The sequence below is a fragment of the Carlito syrichta genome, unplaced genomic scaffold, assembly GCF_000164805.1.
Source record: "Carlito syrichta isolate Samal-C Ts95f unplaced genomic scaffold, Tarsius_syrichta-2.0.1 Scaffold315224, whole genome shotgun sequence".
In the NCBI taxonomy this organism is placed as follows: Eukaryota; Metazoa; Chordata; class Mammalia; order Primates; family Tarsiidae; genus Carlito; species Carlito syrichta.
This window is the reverse complement of record NW_007259320.1, coordinates 331,924-350,962: the sequence shown is the minus strand read 5'-3', so window position 1 is coordinate 350,962 and position 19,039 is coordinate 331,924. Positions and strand designations below refer to the sequence as shown.

Genomic DNA, 19,039 nt, shown 5'->3' with positions numbered 1-19,039 from the left:
GCCATCCAGGCCTTGTAGTCCCATTGACAGATCACAGGCAGAGTAGATTTAGCACAATTCTTAACTGTCCTAGGATTTTTGTGATGGTCAATGAGCACTGGCTTCAACTTAAAGTCACAAACTGCATTATATACTCACAAGAGAGTCAGCCTGTGTTGACTTCTCCTCTCTAGCACAGAAAGTCCTAGATACCATCTTCTTCCAATAGAAGGTTGTTTAGTCTATACTGAGAATTTATTGTTCAGTGTAGCCACCTTCATCAAGGACCTCAGCTAGACCTTCTGGAGAACTTGCTGCAGCTTCTCCATCAGCACTTGCAGCTTCACCTGCACTCTGATGCATGGAGATGGCTTCTTTCCTTAAGTCTCATGAACTGACCTCTGCTGGCTTCCAATTTTCCTTTGAAGCTTTATTGCCTCTCTCAACTTTTATAGAATTGAAGACCAACAATTAGGGCCTTTCTCTGGATGAAGTTTTGGTTTAAGGGAATCTTGTGTTTGGTTTGATCATCTATACAGACCACTAAAACCTTCTTCTTATCAGCAAGAAAGTTGTTCCACTTTCTTATCATTTGTGTGTTCAATGAAGTAGCACTTTGATTTCCTTTGTATTCGCAACTTTTCTAACTGTTTGACATTAGAGGCCTAGGTTTTGGTCTATGTTGGCTTTCAACATGGTTTCCTCTTTAAGCTGAATTATTTCTAACTTTTGGTCTAAAGTGAGAGGCACATGACTCTTTCTTTCACTTGATCACTTAGAGGTCATTGTAGAGTTATTTTTATTTTTAAATTTTTTTTAATTTTATTTTTTGAGTTGGAGTCTCACTCTGTCACCCAGACTGGAGTGCAGTGGCTGCTTCTGGCCACCGCAGCCTCGACCTGCTGGGCTCCGGTGATCCTTCCACCTCAGCCTTCCAAGTAGCCGGAATTACAGGCATGCGCTACCACGCCCGGCTGATTTTTTGATTTATTGTAGAGATGAGGTCTCGCCTGCCCAGGCGGGTCTCGAACCTGCGGGCTCAGGCAATCCACTCACCTCAGCCTCCCAAAGGCACGGGATTACAGGCTGAGCCACCGAGCCCAGCTCATTGTAGAGTTATTAACTGACCTAATTCAGTGCTGTTGCACCTCACGTAATGAGAAGGTCCCAGGAAAGGGAGAGAGATGGGGAATGATTGGTTGGTGGAACAGTCGGAACATAAACATCATTTTTTGATTAAGTTCTCTGTCTTACAACAGTGTGGTTTGTGATGCCCCCAAACAATTATAACAGTAACAGCGAAGGCCACTGGTCACAGATCACCATGACAAATATAATAATAATTAAAAGGTTTGAAGTAGTATGAGAATTACCAAAACATGACACAGAGACGTGGAGTGAGCACACGCTGTTGGAAAAATGAAGCTCACAGACTTGCTGGATGTAGGGTTGTCACAATTGATTGCAAAAAGTGCAACATCTGCAAAGTGCAATTTAAGCAAAGAACAATAGAATGACATATGCCTGGACATGGTGCATTAGTTGTCTCTTATTGATGGTTTTGCTATCTACAGTTTCAGTTACAAATAGGTAACCTTGGTCTGAAAATATTAAATAGAAAGTTCCCCAAATAAACAATTCTTAAGTGTTAAATTGCACGCGATTTGGATGAAATCTCACACTGTCCCACTCTGTCCCACCTGGGACATAAATCACCCTTTTGTCCAGCGTATCCCCACTGTATATGTTATCTGCTCATTAGTCCCCAACACAGTCCTCTCCTGACTGTCGACCAAGGACACCATCATGGCTCGATGATCCAGGATCACTGGAAGCTGAGGATCCTCCTTTGGACATGTTGTCAGGAGGTCAGTAGTAGCCTAACACTACATCACGATGCCTACCTACCTCATCTCATCACCACGCATTCCATCCTCTCATTTCATCATATGAAGTATGAGTTCAGTACAGTAAGATATTTTGAGAAAGAGAGAGAAAGGAAGACAGACCACATTCACATTACGCTTATTACAGTATATTGCTGTAACTCTTCCATTTCATTATTAGTTATTGTTTTTTTCCTCTTACTGTGCTTAACTTATAATTGGAATTTTATCACAGGTATGCATATATGGGAAAAGCATAACATATATAGGACTTGGTACTATCCATGATTTCGGCCATCCACTGGGAGTCTTGGATCACATCTCCTGCAGATAAAGAAGGACTACTGTATATCACATGTCATCAGAGGAAAGATTCATAGATTTTTATCAGATTTTTAAAAAAAATTATGATACATGGTGATCCAGCAAAATAACAACAGAACAATTGGGCAGTGAAAGAGAGTAAGAGAGAGAGAGAAAGAGAGAGAGAGAGAGAGAGAGAAAGAGAAAATAAATTCAGGCCTAGACACATTATACTGAAATTAAATAACACTAAAGATTAAAGCAGTCAGAGAGAAGTGACAATGGATCACTTATAAAGGAGCAACCGTTAGATCGACAAGCAGATTTCTCAACCTCAATAACAAAATCCAGAATTCTGAAGCATTAACTTCAAAGAACTGAAAAAACAAAGCCAACTATCAGACAAGTATTCGATGCCTGTAAGTATGAGGACAAGGTGAAGCTTGCTGCTTTCTTTGAAAGTAAAACTTATTACAAATCTAAATAGATGCAGTGTGCTGTTGTGCAAAAGTGGACAAAAATCTCAATAGAACAAAAAAGAGATGCCCAAAAGCACATGCACATACATGAGTGCTCAATGCACGATGCAGGCGGTGCTGTAGATCAGTGGTGAAAACGATGCATCATTAAATATATGATGCTGAGAAAATTCGTTAACCACATGAGACAAAATAAGTGAGAACCTTATTCACACTAGTAACAAAATCCAATTTCAGATAGGTTAAAGATACAAAGGTGAAAGGTAAAACTTTAAAACATTTGGAAGAAAATAAATGCAAATAACTTTATAACCTCAGGCTAGGGAATCATTTCTTAAATGAGACATGAAGCCTAGCCCTAAAATATTGATAAACTCAACTCATTAAAATTAAATCATTGGGGCAACCCCTTCAGGTCCCCTCCCACTGTGGGAGCTTTTCTATCCTCAATAAATCCTGCTTTCTCAAAAAAATTAAATTAAATTAAATCATCTACATATCATATGGGACCATAAAGAAGCAAAACAGGCAAACTGTAAGTTAGGAGAAGATCCCTTCAATATGACACCACTTAAAAATCACTGAAAAGATGTAATATGAAACAATATATTGTTTGAGAATACATATGCATGCAATATAACTATTTCTTTTAAAAACGAGAGAGAGCAACACATGACTTCTGAATCTATTTTAGTTGAAGTCTTCTTCTTGGACTTCTGATCTGCATAAACAAATGCCCAGCCCAGATATTCCTTTCAAACATCCCACAGTCTTTAGAGCTAGTATGTTCAAAGTGAAATTCATTATTTTCCCCCACAGATTTGCTTTACTCCTCTCTGTTCCTCATTATAATAAATATTCCACCACACACTCATTCTCATTTCACTGTCGTGTGTGTGTGTGTGTGTGTGTGTGCGCGCGTGCTCTAAAACTAAATCAATCACCAAGTTCATCAAGTTTACTTTATCAGTATATCTTAAATTTTTCCATGTCCTTTCCAACACTATCACTGCTACCTCAGGAAGGAAACGCGTCATTCGTTACCTCTACTTGTTATCTCTACTATTGACCTCACTCTTCCTAAATACAGCTTCTGGAGTGAATATATGAGTATGTTTATGTGTCTCTATCTCTATCTCTATCATCTATATCTCTATCGACATGCTTTGCTTAAAATCTTTTAGTAGCTTTCTATTGCTTTCACGTCCAGAATAAGGTTCAAGACCATTCCTGAGTTTACCATTCTAGCCTCATGTTTCAAAACATCATCCTTTTTTATCCCTAGACCTGCTTCACACAAGCTTGTTTCTTCTGCCTAGGTTGCATATATGATGGAGGTGGTGTTGCAGATCCGTTGGGAAAATGATGCATCACTACGTAAACGATGCTGAGAAAACGATGCCCATAATTTTTCCCTAACTCCTATTTGTCTTCTGGGGTATCACTTCTCTGGCAACACTTCTCTTGATGGAGTACTCATGTTACAACATCAAGAGATGCATCACCTGCTTTGAAATAGTCTGTTTACTTAGCCATCTTCTGTACTTGCCTGTAAGTTTGTCGAGCAGAGCCTGCCTTTCATTTATCTTTCCATTTTACGCACCAGGCTCTGTGCCTGCTGTGTACATTTTAAATAAAGTAAATTATCAAATAAAGTTTATAAATACTAAATATTTCTCCAGCATTACTGAAATGAAGAGAAGATGGAGAAAAAAAGACAAGAAAATATTCTGGGTATTGACTTCAAAACTTATTTAAATGACTTATTTATACTTCCTTTTAATTACTCTAACATCTTGGCTGCTATTTCTTTTTTTTTTTTAGCTTAGAAAATATAGCTTATGTAAAAGTAAGAGAGAGAGAGAGAGAGAGAGAGAGAGAAAGAGAGAGAGAGAGAGAGAAAGACTCACCTTCCCAAGGTAGGGAAGGGGGCCAAAGCAAGGAAACAATGCCTGGCCATAGCTCAAAGAGCATATGACAACACCATAGTTTAGCAAGGCAATGGCCTTGGCTGCTATTTCTTCCAGTTCCAATTACTAGGATGTCTTTAATGACATCAACCTTTCTATAATTTTTTTCTCATATTATCATAATGAGAAACAGGTTGGATGATGGTGTCATTTACTAACTTAGATAAAAAACTGGAGAAGAAAGAGGTAGTTATACAAGAAGTAAAAGATCAAATTTTATTGGCGATTTGGATATACTTTGTTGTGAAGTGCCTGTTCAAGTGTTTAGCGCATTAAAAAAATTAATTATCTTTTTCTTACTTATTTTTAGGAGTTTTAAAATACATTGTTGATATCCTTTCTTTTTCAACTATATATAATGCAAATTTTTCTCCCACTTCATAGCTTACTTTTATATTCTGTTAATGATGTCTTTTGATGAATAGAAGGTCTTTATTTTAATAAATGTATGAATTTATCAATCCTTTCCTTTATTTTTACTCCTTTTTATGACCTATTTAAGAAATATTTGCTTACCCCAAGAACATAATAATATTCTGCAATGCTTTCTTCTAGAAAGTTTATTGTATTCTCTTTCATTTAAGTCTATGATCCATCTGGAATTGAGTTTTAGGCATGGTATGAGATAGAGCCCAAAGTTTATTTTCTTCCATATAAATTCAAAATTTCTCCATCACCATTTATTGGTAGTATAAACTATCCTTTTTCCCCACAGTGCAGTAACAACTTGTAATAAATCAGGTGACCATAAAGTATGAACCTCTTTTTAGAGCCTATTCCACTGACATTGTATAGCCTTGCACTAACATCTCATTTGTTTAATTACTGTAGATTTATAATATTTTGCTATCTGAGAATAAATCTTCAAACTTTGTTCTTCTTCTCCAAGATTGTCTTAGTTCAATTTTTCCCTGGTATTTTAATTTTTAAGTAGTTTATAAATCATTGTACATTGGTTTATGTGGGCGCATCTTAATTTATGTAAATGGTAGTGTTTTGTGTCTTCATCTGTTTCCTGCTTTGTCAATAAAAACTACATTATATATATATATACATTGTTATGTATAGATCTCCATTCTTATTCACTGCTACATAGATTTTTATGTCATAGATGCACCATATTTTACTGAACTCACTCTCCCAGTGATGGATAACCACGTTGCTTTCAACTCCTGTCCCCAACAAATAGAACTACAATGAACATTCCCATACAACTTCTTTTAGAAACCTGCATGAGAAATTTTCTGAACCATATCCGAGTGAAACTGACAGGCTATAGGTTATATATATACTTAAATGAACTAAGTAGTGATAGGTTTTTTTGCAAAATAGATATACAAGACTATGTTCCCCATCAATAATTGCATAATGGTTTCTACACACTTGTATTAACCACTTCCTTAATGCTTGTTACCTAAAAATTTTAAAAAGTTTCTTCAATATTGTTTTAATTTTAATTTTTATAGTTCTACTGTTTTTGATCATAAGTTGATGTGCTTTTACCTTTTTGTGTTTCCTCGTCTATATATTACTTGTTATAGCTTTTGACAGTGATACTACTTTTAGCTTTTGATCAAACTCTTGTGATTTTAGGTATTATAGATACATCCTTCCATTCTGTTCTCTATTATTTTTATGCATACCATTAGGCTGAAAATTTTGTATTCAATTATGCTTAGATTTCTTTTGTGTTAACTTTATGCATATGACTACTCTGAAACTTTTGCAATAAATTATTACTGTATATGTACAGCCATCCCTCAGTACCCAGGGATTGGCTCCAGAACTTCCAGTGGATACTAAGATTCTCAGATGCTTAATTCTCAGATAAAGAATGGCACAGTATTTGCATATAACTATGCACATCCTTCTGTATACTTTAAGTCATTTTCAATTAAACCATCTCTAGATTACTTATAATACTAGATTATCTATAGTACCTAATACAATAGGAATTCAAAGATCTTCACCAGAAGCCACCACCTCTTTGGAAACTCAGGACATAGCTCTTCATTTACAAAAGAAGTGGAGAGACTGAAGGAGATTTTGTTTTTTATGCTGATCAGATAACATGCGAATAATGGAAAATTGGGGAAGAAATGAGGTGATCAACACATTTACAATTTTTATTAGGTTTTGTCATTTCAAATCCCTCAGTAAGGTAAAATTAGAGAATTTGTCATCTTTTTTTAACAGCCATTGCCATCTGTTGCTTCACATTCACCAAACCAACAACAAATTAGCACCTACCATGTGCAGAGCACATAAGATACTCGTATGCAGTCATATTAATATCTGATTTGTAATGTATTAGCATCACTTATTTTTGAAAACAGATCTTTTGCATACTACTCAATCATTTTATGTATCATAAATTAAAAATTCTTATGTTAAGGCAAACTAACAACAGATGAGTCTGTATTAAAATCAGTTTGATAGAGTTTACCCCAGGAAGCAAATTTCTCATGATCTCCATAGACAGAAATAGCTAAAATATAAATGTCATAACTGGGGCCATCTAGAAGACATAAGTAAGGGTAAATATAGAACACACACTGATGGCTGAAAATGTATAATTAGCATGAGCTCGAAGCAGTATTAGGTAGTCTTTTCAACAGTCTTACCAAAAATTTTATACATTTTAATTAATTTGCCCATGAGAATTAGATAAACTGTCATTCTAAAGTTATATTATTTATCACAGTTCTAGGAATCATAATCTTACTGCTATACGCATGTCCCTTCTGAATTCAACTGTTTCTTAAAGTGCTTTCTGTTTTCATTTTATTTCAAAATGAGGTGACTGTCATTTTTCTCTTTATCCAGATAATCTGGTAAACTCTCCATGTCACCTGACAGTTTATCAGTGATTTGGGGTAACATATGACATCCAGAAGACAAATTTAGAAAGACACAGGCAACCGAAGAGAAAGTTAAGCTAACATGTACCAGAAATAATAGAAAATGTGGGGTGAAATGGGAGCACAGAAGAGTGGAGAAGAGAGAGGACAGAGCAACAAATAAATGGCTGAACAATGTGGTAGAGTGGCCACATGATTGTTAAGAATTAGGATGTGTAGATAAGTTACATTTCTGTTGGGTGCATCTCCATTATGCAAATGCTCCTCCTTCCACAAGCCATCATGCTACTTTCCATGGAGGATTCCACCCACCAGAAAACCCTGTGTGACTGGATATTTGTGTTTGTGTTCATGGAAATGAAGAAAAGGGACTTGATTCTACCTTGGATTTGACACCAGAGCAGGGCTGCACAGCAGAGCAGGAATCCATGCAGTCATCATCAGAGCATAAGTTCCCCTAAAAGTCACAGCAACCTGGATGGACTTAGAGTCTATAATACTGAGTGACCTATCACAGAAACAAAGAACTGAGTATCACATGTTCTCACTTATAAGTGGACCTTGAACAATTATCATAATACCATGAGAAAAGGATTGGCAATAGTGGGAAACTGCCAGGGGAGGGCAGGGACAGGATTGGCAGTAGTGGGAATTTGCTGGGGGTGGGGTGGGGAGGCACACCTCATCAGCAAGGGTACCTGCATAATGACTATTAGTATACCTAACTCTGAACAGTACCCCACATCTTTAAAATAAAGGAAGGAAAAAAAAAGCCACAGTATGTTTGGGGAGGGCACAAGAATTTTCCCCTAAGAATAATGGGAAGAGAGGTCCAAACTTCTCTAGCTCTTAGAAGACATAGCGCCCCAGGATCTTGGATAAATGTAAGTTTGGAGTGATAAAAGATCAGCTTATCAAAATATAAAACAAAAAAGTCTCAAAGGTAGGCTTCTGTTCCCTTTTGCTCTTAAAATGTAGCTCATAAGCCTTCTTTGAAAAGAAGCAATACTTTTGACGCCGGCCATAATGAAGTAGCTTGTGGTGAACCAACTCTCCAGTCAAAAGTAACGATCAAGCTGGAAAAACAACAGCTTCAAGGCCTTTGAGAGCAATGGACTCAGGTGAGGCTTGAAGGGCCACGATCCCCCAGAAAATGGAAGTGCACCGGGGTGAGCACCTCATTGGGCCAGGTATTTTTCTGAGGGCATTTGCTATTTCACCATGAGGTAGAATGGAATAGACTAGCACCGCGTGGTCTCATTGGCTAAGAAGACAGGATGAAGTTCAGGTGGACCAAAGTATGAGGGGTTTGAGAAGCGTAACACCAGAGAGAAGGCCACTGCATCAAGGTTCCCCGTGGGCATTAGCCAACTCCTAACTCGGGCATGCAAGAGATAGTATTCCAAGATACTTTGAAGAAAACAACAGCTGGAAGGCTGAATTGCAGAACAGAGATTTCACTAGTAGCGATGAGAAGCTGGAGGCTAGAGTTCAAGCCTCGAACAATAGGAGAGTCCTTGGTAAGCACACTATGGTTTTAGCTAAGACTCCAGAAAAAACTGTCTTAGGAGGAAAGGATACACCTTAGGGCTAAGAGCAAAACTGAAACAGACCAGTCTAACAAAGCCAAAAATAAACGATGGCCAGGGTAAAGGTGATCTGCTGATACTCTATCTGCCTGTCCAAAAGAAAACCTTATCTTATTTAGAGGAAAGTGACATGAATAATTTTTCATAAGTAACATCTATTATTTAGACAAAATTGCAGCACGCTTCAAAAAAAAAAAGAACCAAATGATGGAGAAAGAATAATTAGGCAATGGAAATAATTCCACAGATAATTCAGTTATTGAAGATATTCTACAGAAAATTTTTAATTACTGATCAATATTCCAGCAAACAGGAAAAAAGCATAAACATTTATCAAAGGATAAAATTCCTTATCCACATGCAGAGGAATGAAATTAGATTCTTATGTTACACCAAATGCAAAACTCAATTAAAAATGGATAAAAGACTTAATTGTAAGACCTGAAGCTGTAAAATTCTAGAAGAAAACCTAGGGGAAGAAAGCTCCATGACATTGGCCTGAACCATGATTTTTTTGAGTGTGACTCCAAATCACAGGCGACAAAAGCCAAAATAGACAAATTGAATGATATAAAATTATAAAGCTCTGTACAGCAAAGGAAACAGTCTACAGAGTGAAGCGACAATATATAGAATGAGAGAAAAATATTCGCAAGTCATACATCTGATAAGAGGTTGATATCAAAAATACACAATGAATTCAAACAACTCAGTAGCAAGAAAATAAATAATCTGATTAAAAAATAGACAGAAACCTGAATAGATTTGCTAAAAAAAATACACACTAAAGGCCAACAGGTACAGTATATGAAGAGATGCTCAATATCACTCATCATTAGGAAAATGCAAATTAGAACCACACCTGTTAACATGGCTATTATTAAAAATTAAAAACAAAGATAACAAGTGTTGACAAGGATGTGGAGAAAAGAAAACCCTCGCACACTATTGGTGGAGATGTAAATTAGCGTAGCCATTATGGAAAACTGTGTGGAAGTCCCTCAAAGAATTAAACATAGAGCTACATATGATCTGGCAATTCCTTCTGGACATATAGCCAAGGGAATGGAATCAGTATCTTGATGAGACGTCTGCACTCCCATGCTCATTGTAGCATCATGCAAGATAGCCAACATATAGAATTAACCTAAATGGCCATCAGAAGGTGAATAGATAAAGAAAGTATGGTATATATGCTTCATGGAATACTATTCAGCCTTAACAATGAAGAAAATCCTGTCCTTTGCTGCAGTATGGATGAAACTAGAAGACATTTTGTTTAGTAAAATGAGCCAAGCCCAGCAAGACAAATACTACCTGATGTCATTTTGACGGGGAAGCTGAAAAATGATGAACCCATAGAAACCGAGAGTAGAATGATGGTTACCAGGGGCCAAGGGTGGGAGAAAAGGTGAGATTGGAAAGATGTTGGTTCAAAGAATCCAAAGTTTCAATTAGGAAGAATACGTTCAAGAGATCTATTGTACAACGTGGTGACTATAGTTAATAAGGGCGTATTATACACTTGAAAGTTGCGAAGAGTGTAGATTTTAAGTGTTCTCGCCACAGACAAATGATAGGAAAGCGAGGAAATGCATATGTTAATTGGCTTGAATTAACCATTCTAAAACATATATATATTTCAAATCATCGAAAAAATTTTAAAAAGATAAGAATGTTTAAAATAATTCAAATGAGAAGAAAATACATGCTGAGACCCAATATTTTCCATTTTTTCATGCTAGGGGATATTAGCTAGTTTCCCCTCTTTCTTCAATTCTTCCCTTTTTGATTTCTTCCACCCTCTCACCTTCAGTCTTCAAAAATAGTTATCGTTTTATACTGTCATGGATAGCACAAAAGACACCTGTAGTTTAAAAATTCAATTTGCTGAATCAAAGACATTAAAGTGATTTCAAGAAGAGGAGGCAACATAGTTAATGGAAAGAATATAGATTTTAAAATCTGGCATCTATGTTCGGCCTCCGTCCCAGTCACCGACAAGTCTGTGTGAACATGCACATGTGATTTAACCGTTCTGAATCTCAGTTTTCTCTTCCATAAGAATAGACCAGTGCTTACCTTCAGGATGTGTTTGAAGCAATGAATGAGATGTTTTATGTAGGCAGAGTACTTAGCACGTCAAAGGCAGCCAGTACAAGTTGGTAACTCCTCTGTCATTTGCTGTTAGCCATGGAGAGAAGCCCACACGCAAAACTGCTCATCATGAATTTTAGAATGGGATATCATCCGTGCATTTACCATTCTTTGATAACCAAGATAAAACAATACACAATTTAAATGTTCTTTCTACCTTTCAAAACAGAGAATATGTTGGTGCAATGGCTCACACCTGTAATCCCAGCACTTTGGGAGGTCGACATGGAAGGATAGCTTGAGCCCACGAGTTTGAGATCAACCTAGACAATATGGAGAGAATTTGTCTCTACCAAAAAAAAAAAAAAATTAACTGGGTGTAGTGGCACAAGCCTGTAGTCCCAGTTACTCAGGAGACTGAGGCGAGAGAATCCCCTGAGCCTAGGAGGTTGAAGCTGTGGTGAGCCATGATTTTACCTCTATTCTCCAGCCTGGGCGAGAGAGTGAGACTTCAACTCAAAAATGAAAAATAAAAAAAGAAGCAAAGAATATTAATAACTATTGTAAATGTCCACACAATATGGATTAGTAAAAAGCACTGCTTCTTAAATCCCTAGGGGAAAAAAATGAGGGTTGCAATTATCTAGGACAAAGCTCATGATGGCATATTAAGGCTTTGATTGTGACACAGTGTTATGCATGCCCTGGCTTGCCTTCCAACAATCAATGCTATTAAATCACTTGTTTCCCTGACACATCTAACGAAGTCATGTTCACGATCAACCTAACCACCAAATGAAGAATAGTACATATTTTGACAGGAGAGCTGTTTGTATAAACTGAAACTTGCAGCAAATATATAATTGCATAAAACACTTATTATGCTTTCAGTGTGACAATCCTTGGCTTGAATATTTTTATGCAGATTTAGTCATTTTAAGATAGTCTGTTTGGGGTACTATTAAACAAAAAGATTATTTTAAAGCAAAATTCATGTCAAGCAATTGGAGAAGTGAACAATTACAAACACGGCAAACTCTGAACTGTATACTTTATCTGGAAATTTTTAAATTCTGCAGAAATCACACATTTCAAGTTAAATGTTATATATCATGGAAATTGATTCTAGTTATGAGCACAGAAAAACAAACAAGAAACTGAGTTAACAGAAGTCATCCATGAATGATGTTTTCTTGGAATGTTAGTAACAAACCCTAGTTTAGCTTCTAGCTAATTCTTTAATTGTTCAACTAGTGGCTGAATAATCACTCCTATGTTCCGAGACATTTTAAGGTGAGGTCATGACATCTGCATTTACTGCTAAAAATGACCTCCAGGCCCAATGGTATTAGGTCTCAGCGCTAATTAGAAAAGAGACTTACATCACTCTCATGACCTTCTCGAAGGTTGTATGTGAGGTCATGCTGAATGTCTTCCACGAACTTGTGAGCATATTCTGGGTAGAGGTCTAGCACTTCAAAAAGTCCTTTGAGAATGATGCACTGGAGGTCACAGTAGGTCAAAGCCTTCACATCTGCGTTGGTCTTGATCACTTGGTCCTTGATGGATAGATTTGCTCCAATTAAATCTCCTTTCCCTAGAAACAGGAAAGGGGGGGGAAAGAGAGAGAGAGAGGAAGAGGAAGGAGGGAGGGAAGGAGAGATAGAGAAATCACCTTTAAAAAAGCAAGCTTAGAACTGATAACTTCATTGAGTTACAGGCTTAACTTCTCTGAAATCACACTGGAAAGAGAACCTTTTTTCTTGGGCAGGGTTTTGTTTTTTTTTAACTTTGGCACATAAGAGTATCATGCCTGGCCTTTAATTTTATTATTATTATTTTTTGAAAGCAAGATTTATTGAGAGGAAAAAAAGTTCCAACAGTGGGAGGGGACCTGAGGGGGTTGCCAATTATTGTTTTTTAAATGGCCACTTTACTTCATTTCATAAGGAACCAACAACCAACAATTGAAAAGTACAACAACAGACACCAAGCAAACCATACTTTTGGAATGTTATTAGAACAAATGACCCTACCTTCCATTCAATAATTTTTTAACTTCTAAATTTTTACTTTTTGTGGTGCCAGTATTTGTGGAGACGATGTCTCTGGTATTTAGCAGACTTCAATAAAAGTCTGTTCTATTGAATTTGACAGTAAAAGGTAATGTGTCGAATTAACATGAATGCCTGAGCTATTCATAAATATTTATAGTAGATCAAACAAACTGAGGATTTTAAAATTATTGGATTACATCTAGGTATTACCTTCAAGTTGATACTGGATTTAAACCTTGAAATTGAGCCTATTTTGGTAGAAGAAAAAAATCAGATTAAAATCTATATTTATATGTATACCAGAGTATGGGAAAATTCAAGTTTGGTTTATTGTTTTTACCACTATTGTTTAACTCTGATATTTTGTTTCCTGTATATTTTGTTAGAAATCTAACTTGCTGCTCAAAAGTAAAAGTTGGTATCGATGCAGGATGTAAGCATAGCCAAAATGTCTTAAATACAGTAAATTTTCAAATTTGTACATTTGAGGAGAATTTATCATGATACAGTGTTTTGTAAACAAGCATTCACGTTCTCTGTTAAGCAACTAATATCTGCAATAACTTCAGGGTCATTATACTTTCAGACATTGGGTTGCCATGGTATAGCTATTTCAGTCACAATGACACAAGCTGTAAAAGTAGAACCAACATCTTGCCAGACTTGGTATTCTAGAAAGATTTCCAGTTTATTTATTCATTCAATGAATATTTATGGAGCACTGACCATGTGTGCTGGACCTTGTGTGAGCCCTAGCTAGCAGGTACTGGTGAATATCAGCATGGTTCTCACCCTCACTAATTTTAGTCTTGTGAGTTTCTTACTGTCCAGATTTAAAATCCTGGGTAGAGGTCAGTTTTATATAACTCTGGGTCTCAGTATTATTATTTCTAAAAGAAGGCAAAGATTTCTTTAATCCCTTATGACATCTATTTTTCAAAATTGTACTACAGATCCCGCTAATCAGGGATTCTTTCATTGAAAAGCAAAAGGTGACGGGATACATTTGCAAACGGGTTAGGGCTCTAACTTAAGCTTAATTATAATTAGGCAGACCAATATTCTTCGATGGGTGCATTTGTCAGTGACTTGCCATTTTCCTTTAAAGCAACAATGAAGAACCTGGTGGGGAAAACACAATTACCTGGACACAAAATGAAGGTGTACAAGGCAAACAAATACTAGCCCCATAACAAATGCCCAGTTCTATGGCAACTGCCTCCCTGGCATCAGAGGAAGATATGTCTTCACGTTGTGATTGGACAATAAAGTTGCTTCAATAAATTTATGATTTGGCAGCTATTTGGTGGCACTTCTTTCTCACAACAGCATTCTTTTTTCCAGTGGCAATCTGCACATGTATAAAAATCTGCAAATCAAATGTGATGCCCTGTGCCTGCTAAGTTGACCAAAGTCAGTAATTGATTTGAATTGGCCGTGTAAGACAATATTACCACAGGAAAAGTGAAATAATCAGAATCCATTGAAATCATATTATATGTACATGTACAAAGAGGAAATATGAATAATTTATTATTTTTATCTGGGCTGAGTCCCTATATTACATACCAGTGCTCAGAATGGCCATGTGTAATTTGCACTTTTGATACACACACACACACACACACACACACACACATACACATATATGTATACACACCATCTAAGCAAAGATGTGAAAATGCTAATCAGGAAAATTACAACTTAAGGAAAGATTTGGGGCCAGGAGCAAAAGGCGATAAATTATATCTTTTACCTGTAAGTAGGTCTTTTTTTTAGTAATAAGAAAATCCCATTGAATCGTGCTTGACAAGCAATGGCAGTTGCGTAGAAGCCACTAAATTTGCACCCACTGTGCTCTATTGTCATGGGTGAAGCCGTCATATTCCCTTATTAAAACTGTGGCTAGTTATCACATCTTAAAATGCACCACAATTTGGACAAATCTACATTTTATCTGTTTAAAATGATAAAATTATTTATTTTATTTTTATTTTAAAGATGTGGGGTACAATTTATTTTTTTTAAATACTCTGGTTTCTCTTCAGATCACATAAATCTTTCGCCTTTTAAAATGCTGCATTATTTTTGTTTGTATGACTGTCAAACCATAAGGATCTGATAAAATGTCTAGATGCCCTCTTAAAGGCTGGCTAGGCCATCAGGCAGGCTATCAAATTTGCGGTGGTATGAAGGAGGCTTGCTGAAGAAATTTAATGATTAAAGTTAAGTTTTTGAACCTAATTACAAATAATTGTCAATTCCAATTTAGAATGGCAAAATGGTAGTATGGTTGGCTTTTAACTTCACAAAGTATAGAAGAGGCCAGGAAGAGTGTTAAATTCTCTCCTCTTAAGGAAAACATACACAACACACACACACACACACACACACACACACACACACACATACACACACACGCACACACACACAGCCTCACTCTAACATTGATAAAGACCTGGCCAAGTTGATAATAAACTCTTTTAGTTGCGATTCCATGCCTTTCTGTTAAGGAGAAGAACATAAGAAAGTGAGTCTAGAACCGAATAGAAACTCTCAAAGGCAAGCCCAGTTTTTCCTCTTTAAACAGGTCAACAGGAAGCACTGAAAAACCTACAAGTCTTTCACCATTCACTTGCCTTCATCTTTTCACCTGCAGTTGGGAATCACACAACCATCTTAGTCCGTTCAGGCTGCTATAGCCAAATGCTATGAACCGCGTAGCTTCTAAGTAACACAAATGTATTCTTGAAGTTCTGAGGGCTGGTGTGTGGTGAGGACCCACTTTCTGACTCATAGATGACACCTCACTGTGTCCTTCCATGGAAGAAAGGGCAGGGCAACTCTCTGGAGTCTCTCTTATAAAGACACAAACTACTCCCCTCTATGAGGACTTTCTGTGAGCTAATCACCTCTCAAAGACCCCACCTCCTAACACCAACACACTGGGGATTGAGCTTTGCCATGTGAATTTTGGGAAGACACAGACTTTCAGACCATAACACACACCAAACTAATAAGGTTGCAGGATTTAAACTGGATAATGAATATAAAGCACCTAGTTCATAGTAAGGATTCAATGTAAAGTTTCTTTTGTCTTCCAAAATACACTCTATCTTGAAGGTTATTAGCTAGAATCCAGTGGGCCTACCTACATGATTATAGAATAATAGGTTATCATTGTTTTTTCTTTTTTAAAAAAAGTGTGCAAATTTAAGGGGTATAAGTTCAGTTTCGCTACATGAATGTGATGGTTAGTGGTGAAGTCTGGACCTTTAGTGAAACCATCACTCAAATAACCCTACATTGTGCCCAAAGACATTTCTCATCCCTTACCCACCTCCGACCCTTCTGAGTCTCCAATGTCTATGATTCCATACTCTCTGTCCATGTAGACACATTATTGACCTCCCACTTATAAGTGAGAACATGCAGGATTTGACTTTTTTTTCTTTTTTTTTTGAGTTGGAGTCTCACTCTGTCGCCCAGACTGGAATGCAGGGGCCGCTCCCGGCCACCGCAGCCTCAACCTGCTGGGCTCCGGCGATCCTTCCGCCTCAGCCTTCCGAGTAGCTGGAACTACAGGCGCGTGCTACCACGCCCGGCTCATTTTTTGATTTATTGTAGAGATGAGGTCTCGCCAAGTTGCCTCAGCGGGTCTCGAATCCGCAGGCTCAGGCAATCCACTCGCCTCAGCCTCCCAAAGTGCGGGATTACAGGCTGAGCCACTGAGCCCGGGTGACTTTCTTTTTTTTGAGTTGTTTCACTTAAGATAATGCCCTCCAGTTCCATCCATGATGCTGGAAAAGACGTTTCATTCTTCTTTATGGCTGAACAGTATTCCATTGTGTGTATATATGCATGTACATATAAATATATATAAATGTATGTATGCGTATATATATATATGAATGGATAAATATCACATTTTCTTTATCCACTTCCCATTGATGGGCACTCAGGTTGATTCTGTATCTTTGCTATTGTGAATAGTCCTACAATAAACATGGAAGAGCAACTGTCTTTTAAAAATCGAATAATAGATATTGTTTGGACACGGAAGGAGCACTGAATAGAGAGTCCAAAGACTTGGGTTAGCTTTGACTTTGGGAAAGCAGAGAAGATACCTTTACTAGCTGTCTCTCTTTGTGGCAAAAGCTTAAATGAGTCCTCATGTGTGAAAATACTTTCCAAGTAGTTAACAAATATAAGGTTCTTTAAAAATTAAACATAAACAGCAAGTACTGAATCAGCCCCTTTTTACTAGCACAAATTCTAAACCTGAGTGTATTCTATTGGTGTTCAAAATGCATCCTGACTTCCGCCTGTCACCATTACTTGACTGGCCTAGGCTCCCCTCGAAATCTTCACTTCAGTTTACTCTTCACGAAGGCAAGGATTTGGTCATTTTCTTTTCTGCTTCATCCTCAGCATTTACACCAGTGCCCAAGTTATTAATAGACTCTCAGTGAACGTTAGGGGAACAAACAAACAAAAATGAGCGTGCTTGATGAAGGGTCCACGTGAAATTGCCAATAGGAGTTTTTCTACGTTAACCCGACATGCCATTTTTTTTGGTCAGCTCTCCTTTGTAGTTCTGTGAAAACCAATTATGTCATAATATTTAGAGTTAACTTTGTGGCACAGAATTTTCACAAAAACTGTCTCATGCATTTTCCTGGAAGAAATAAAAAGGGCCAAGAGTCACCCTGACAGTGTTATGTAGTTTACCGCGAGAGCTCATTCGGCTTCACAGATTTGTGAAGACAGCTACTTCTGCTCTCTTTCTAGCACAGACTTGATTTTTGTGGTCTCCAAATTAATTTTCCCCCAAAAGAAAGGCCCTTTTACAACTGAGCAGCTGTTTCACCAGGAGGCAGCATATACCATGATTCATAATTTGGCTTTAGGGATAAACAAACAAACAAACAAATAAACAACCCCCCCCAAAGTCGAATTCATTTTCTTACTAAGTGATTTGGGAATTTAATTTACTTAAGGGGTTATTTATTCATTTATATAATATGGATAATATTTACATTCCTAGTTTTTTTTTTTCGGTTTTTTTAGAGTTAGGGTCTCACTCTGTTGCTCAGGTTAGAGTGCAGTGGCATAATCACAGTTCACCACAGCCTCAGCCTCCTGGACTCAGGTGATCCTTTTGCCTCAGCCTCCCGAGCCGCTGGGGACTACAGGCACGTGCCACCATGCCTGTCTAATGTTTTGATTTTCTGTAGAGACGAGGTACTACTATGTTGCCCAGTCTGGTCTCAAGTGACCCTCCTGCTTCAGCCTCCCAAAGTGCTGGGATTACAGGCACGAGCCACCGCCCCTGGCATGGATTTTTAAAAATAAGAATAAATAATATGTTGATGTAACACAAGTAAACTAAACCCACATGAGGACTAATCCCAAGTTCACAGAGTCCTCTGTAATTGTCCTACCATCAACGGCAGGATTTCCCCTCATTTGATCTTCTTCATTTATGCTCCAGGGTCAAGTTTCCCAGAAGTTTTCTTTCAAGCCAGACCTACCAAGGATAGCCAGCACCGTGCTGTCTTTCAGAACCTCCATGGAGCCCGAGCACACAAAGTAGATGGCTTGCAAAGCATCCCCTTGGCGCAGCAGATATTCCCCTGGAGCACAGAAAGAGGTTTTGATGTGTAGAGACAGAGACCTGAGGCAGCCCCGGCTGGCACATTCAAAGAGGGACAGCTGTAAGATCTCCTTGTTCAAGTGCATGGTGATATCGGAGCGCAGTTCGTCTGGAAAGTCTTTCAAAAGCTGTCAGAGAAGATAAAGGAGGAAATCAAATTGG

The 19,039-nt window shown here is 37.6% G+C and overlaps 1 protein-coding gene across 1 annotated transcript in view; it reads right to left on the bottom strand.

The window, feature by feature from the left end:
- Positions 1 to 19,039, bottom strand: part of KCNH8 (potassium voltage-gated channel subfamily H member 8) — a 287,674-nt gene that overhangs the window by 57,161 nt on the left and 211,474 nt on the right. The window contains exons 10-11 of the mRNA XM_008072479.1: positions 18,756 to 19,005; positions 12,547 to 12,761 (exon numbers count right to left, since the gene is read on the bottom strand). Of these exons, the coding sequence (XP_008070670.1) occupies positions 12,547 to 12,761; positions 18,756 to 19,005 (465 nt within the window). The remainder of the gene's footprint in view (positions 1 to 12,546; positions 12,762 to 18,755; positions 19,006 to 19,039) is intronic.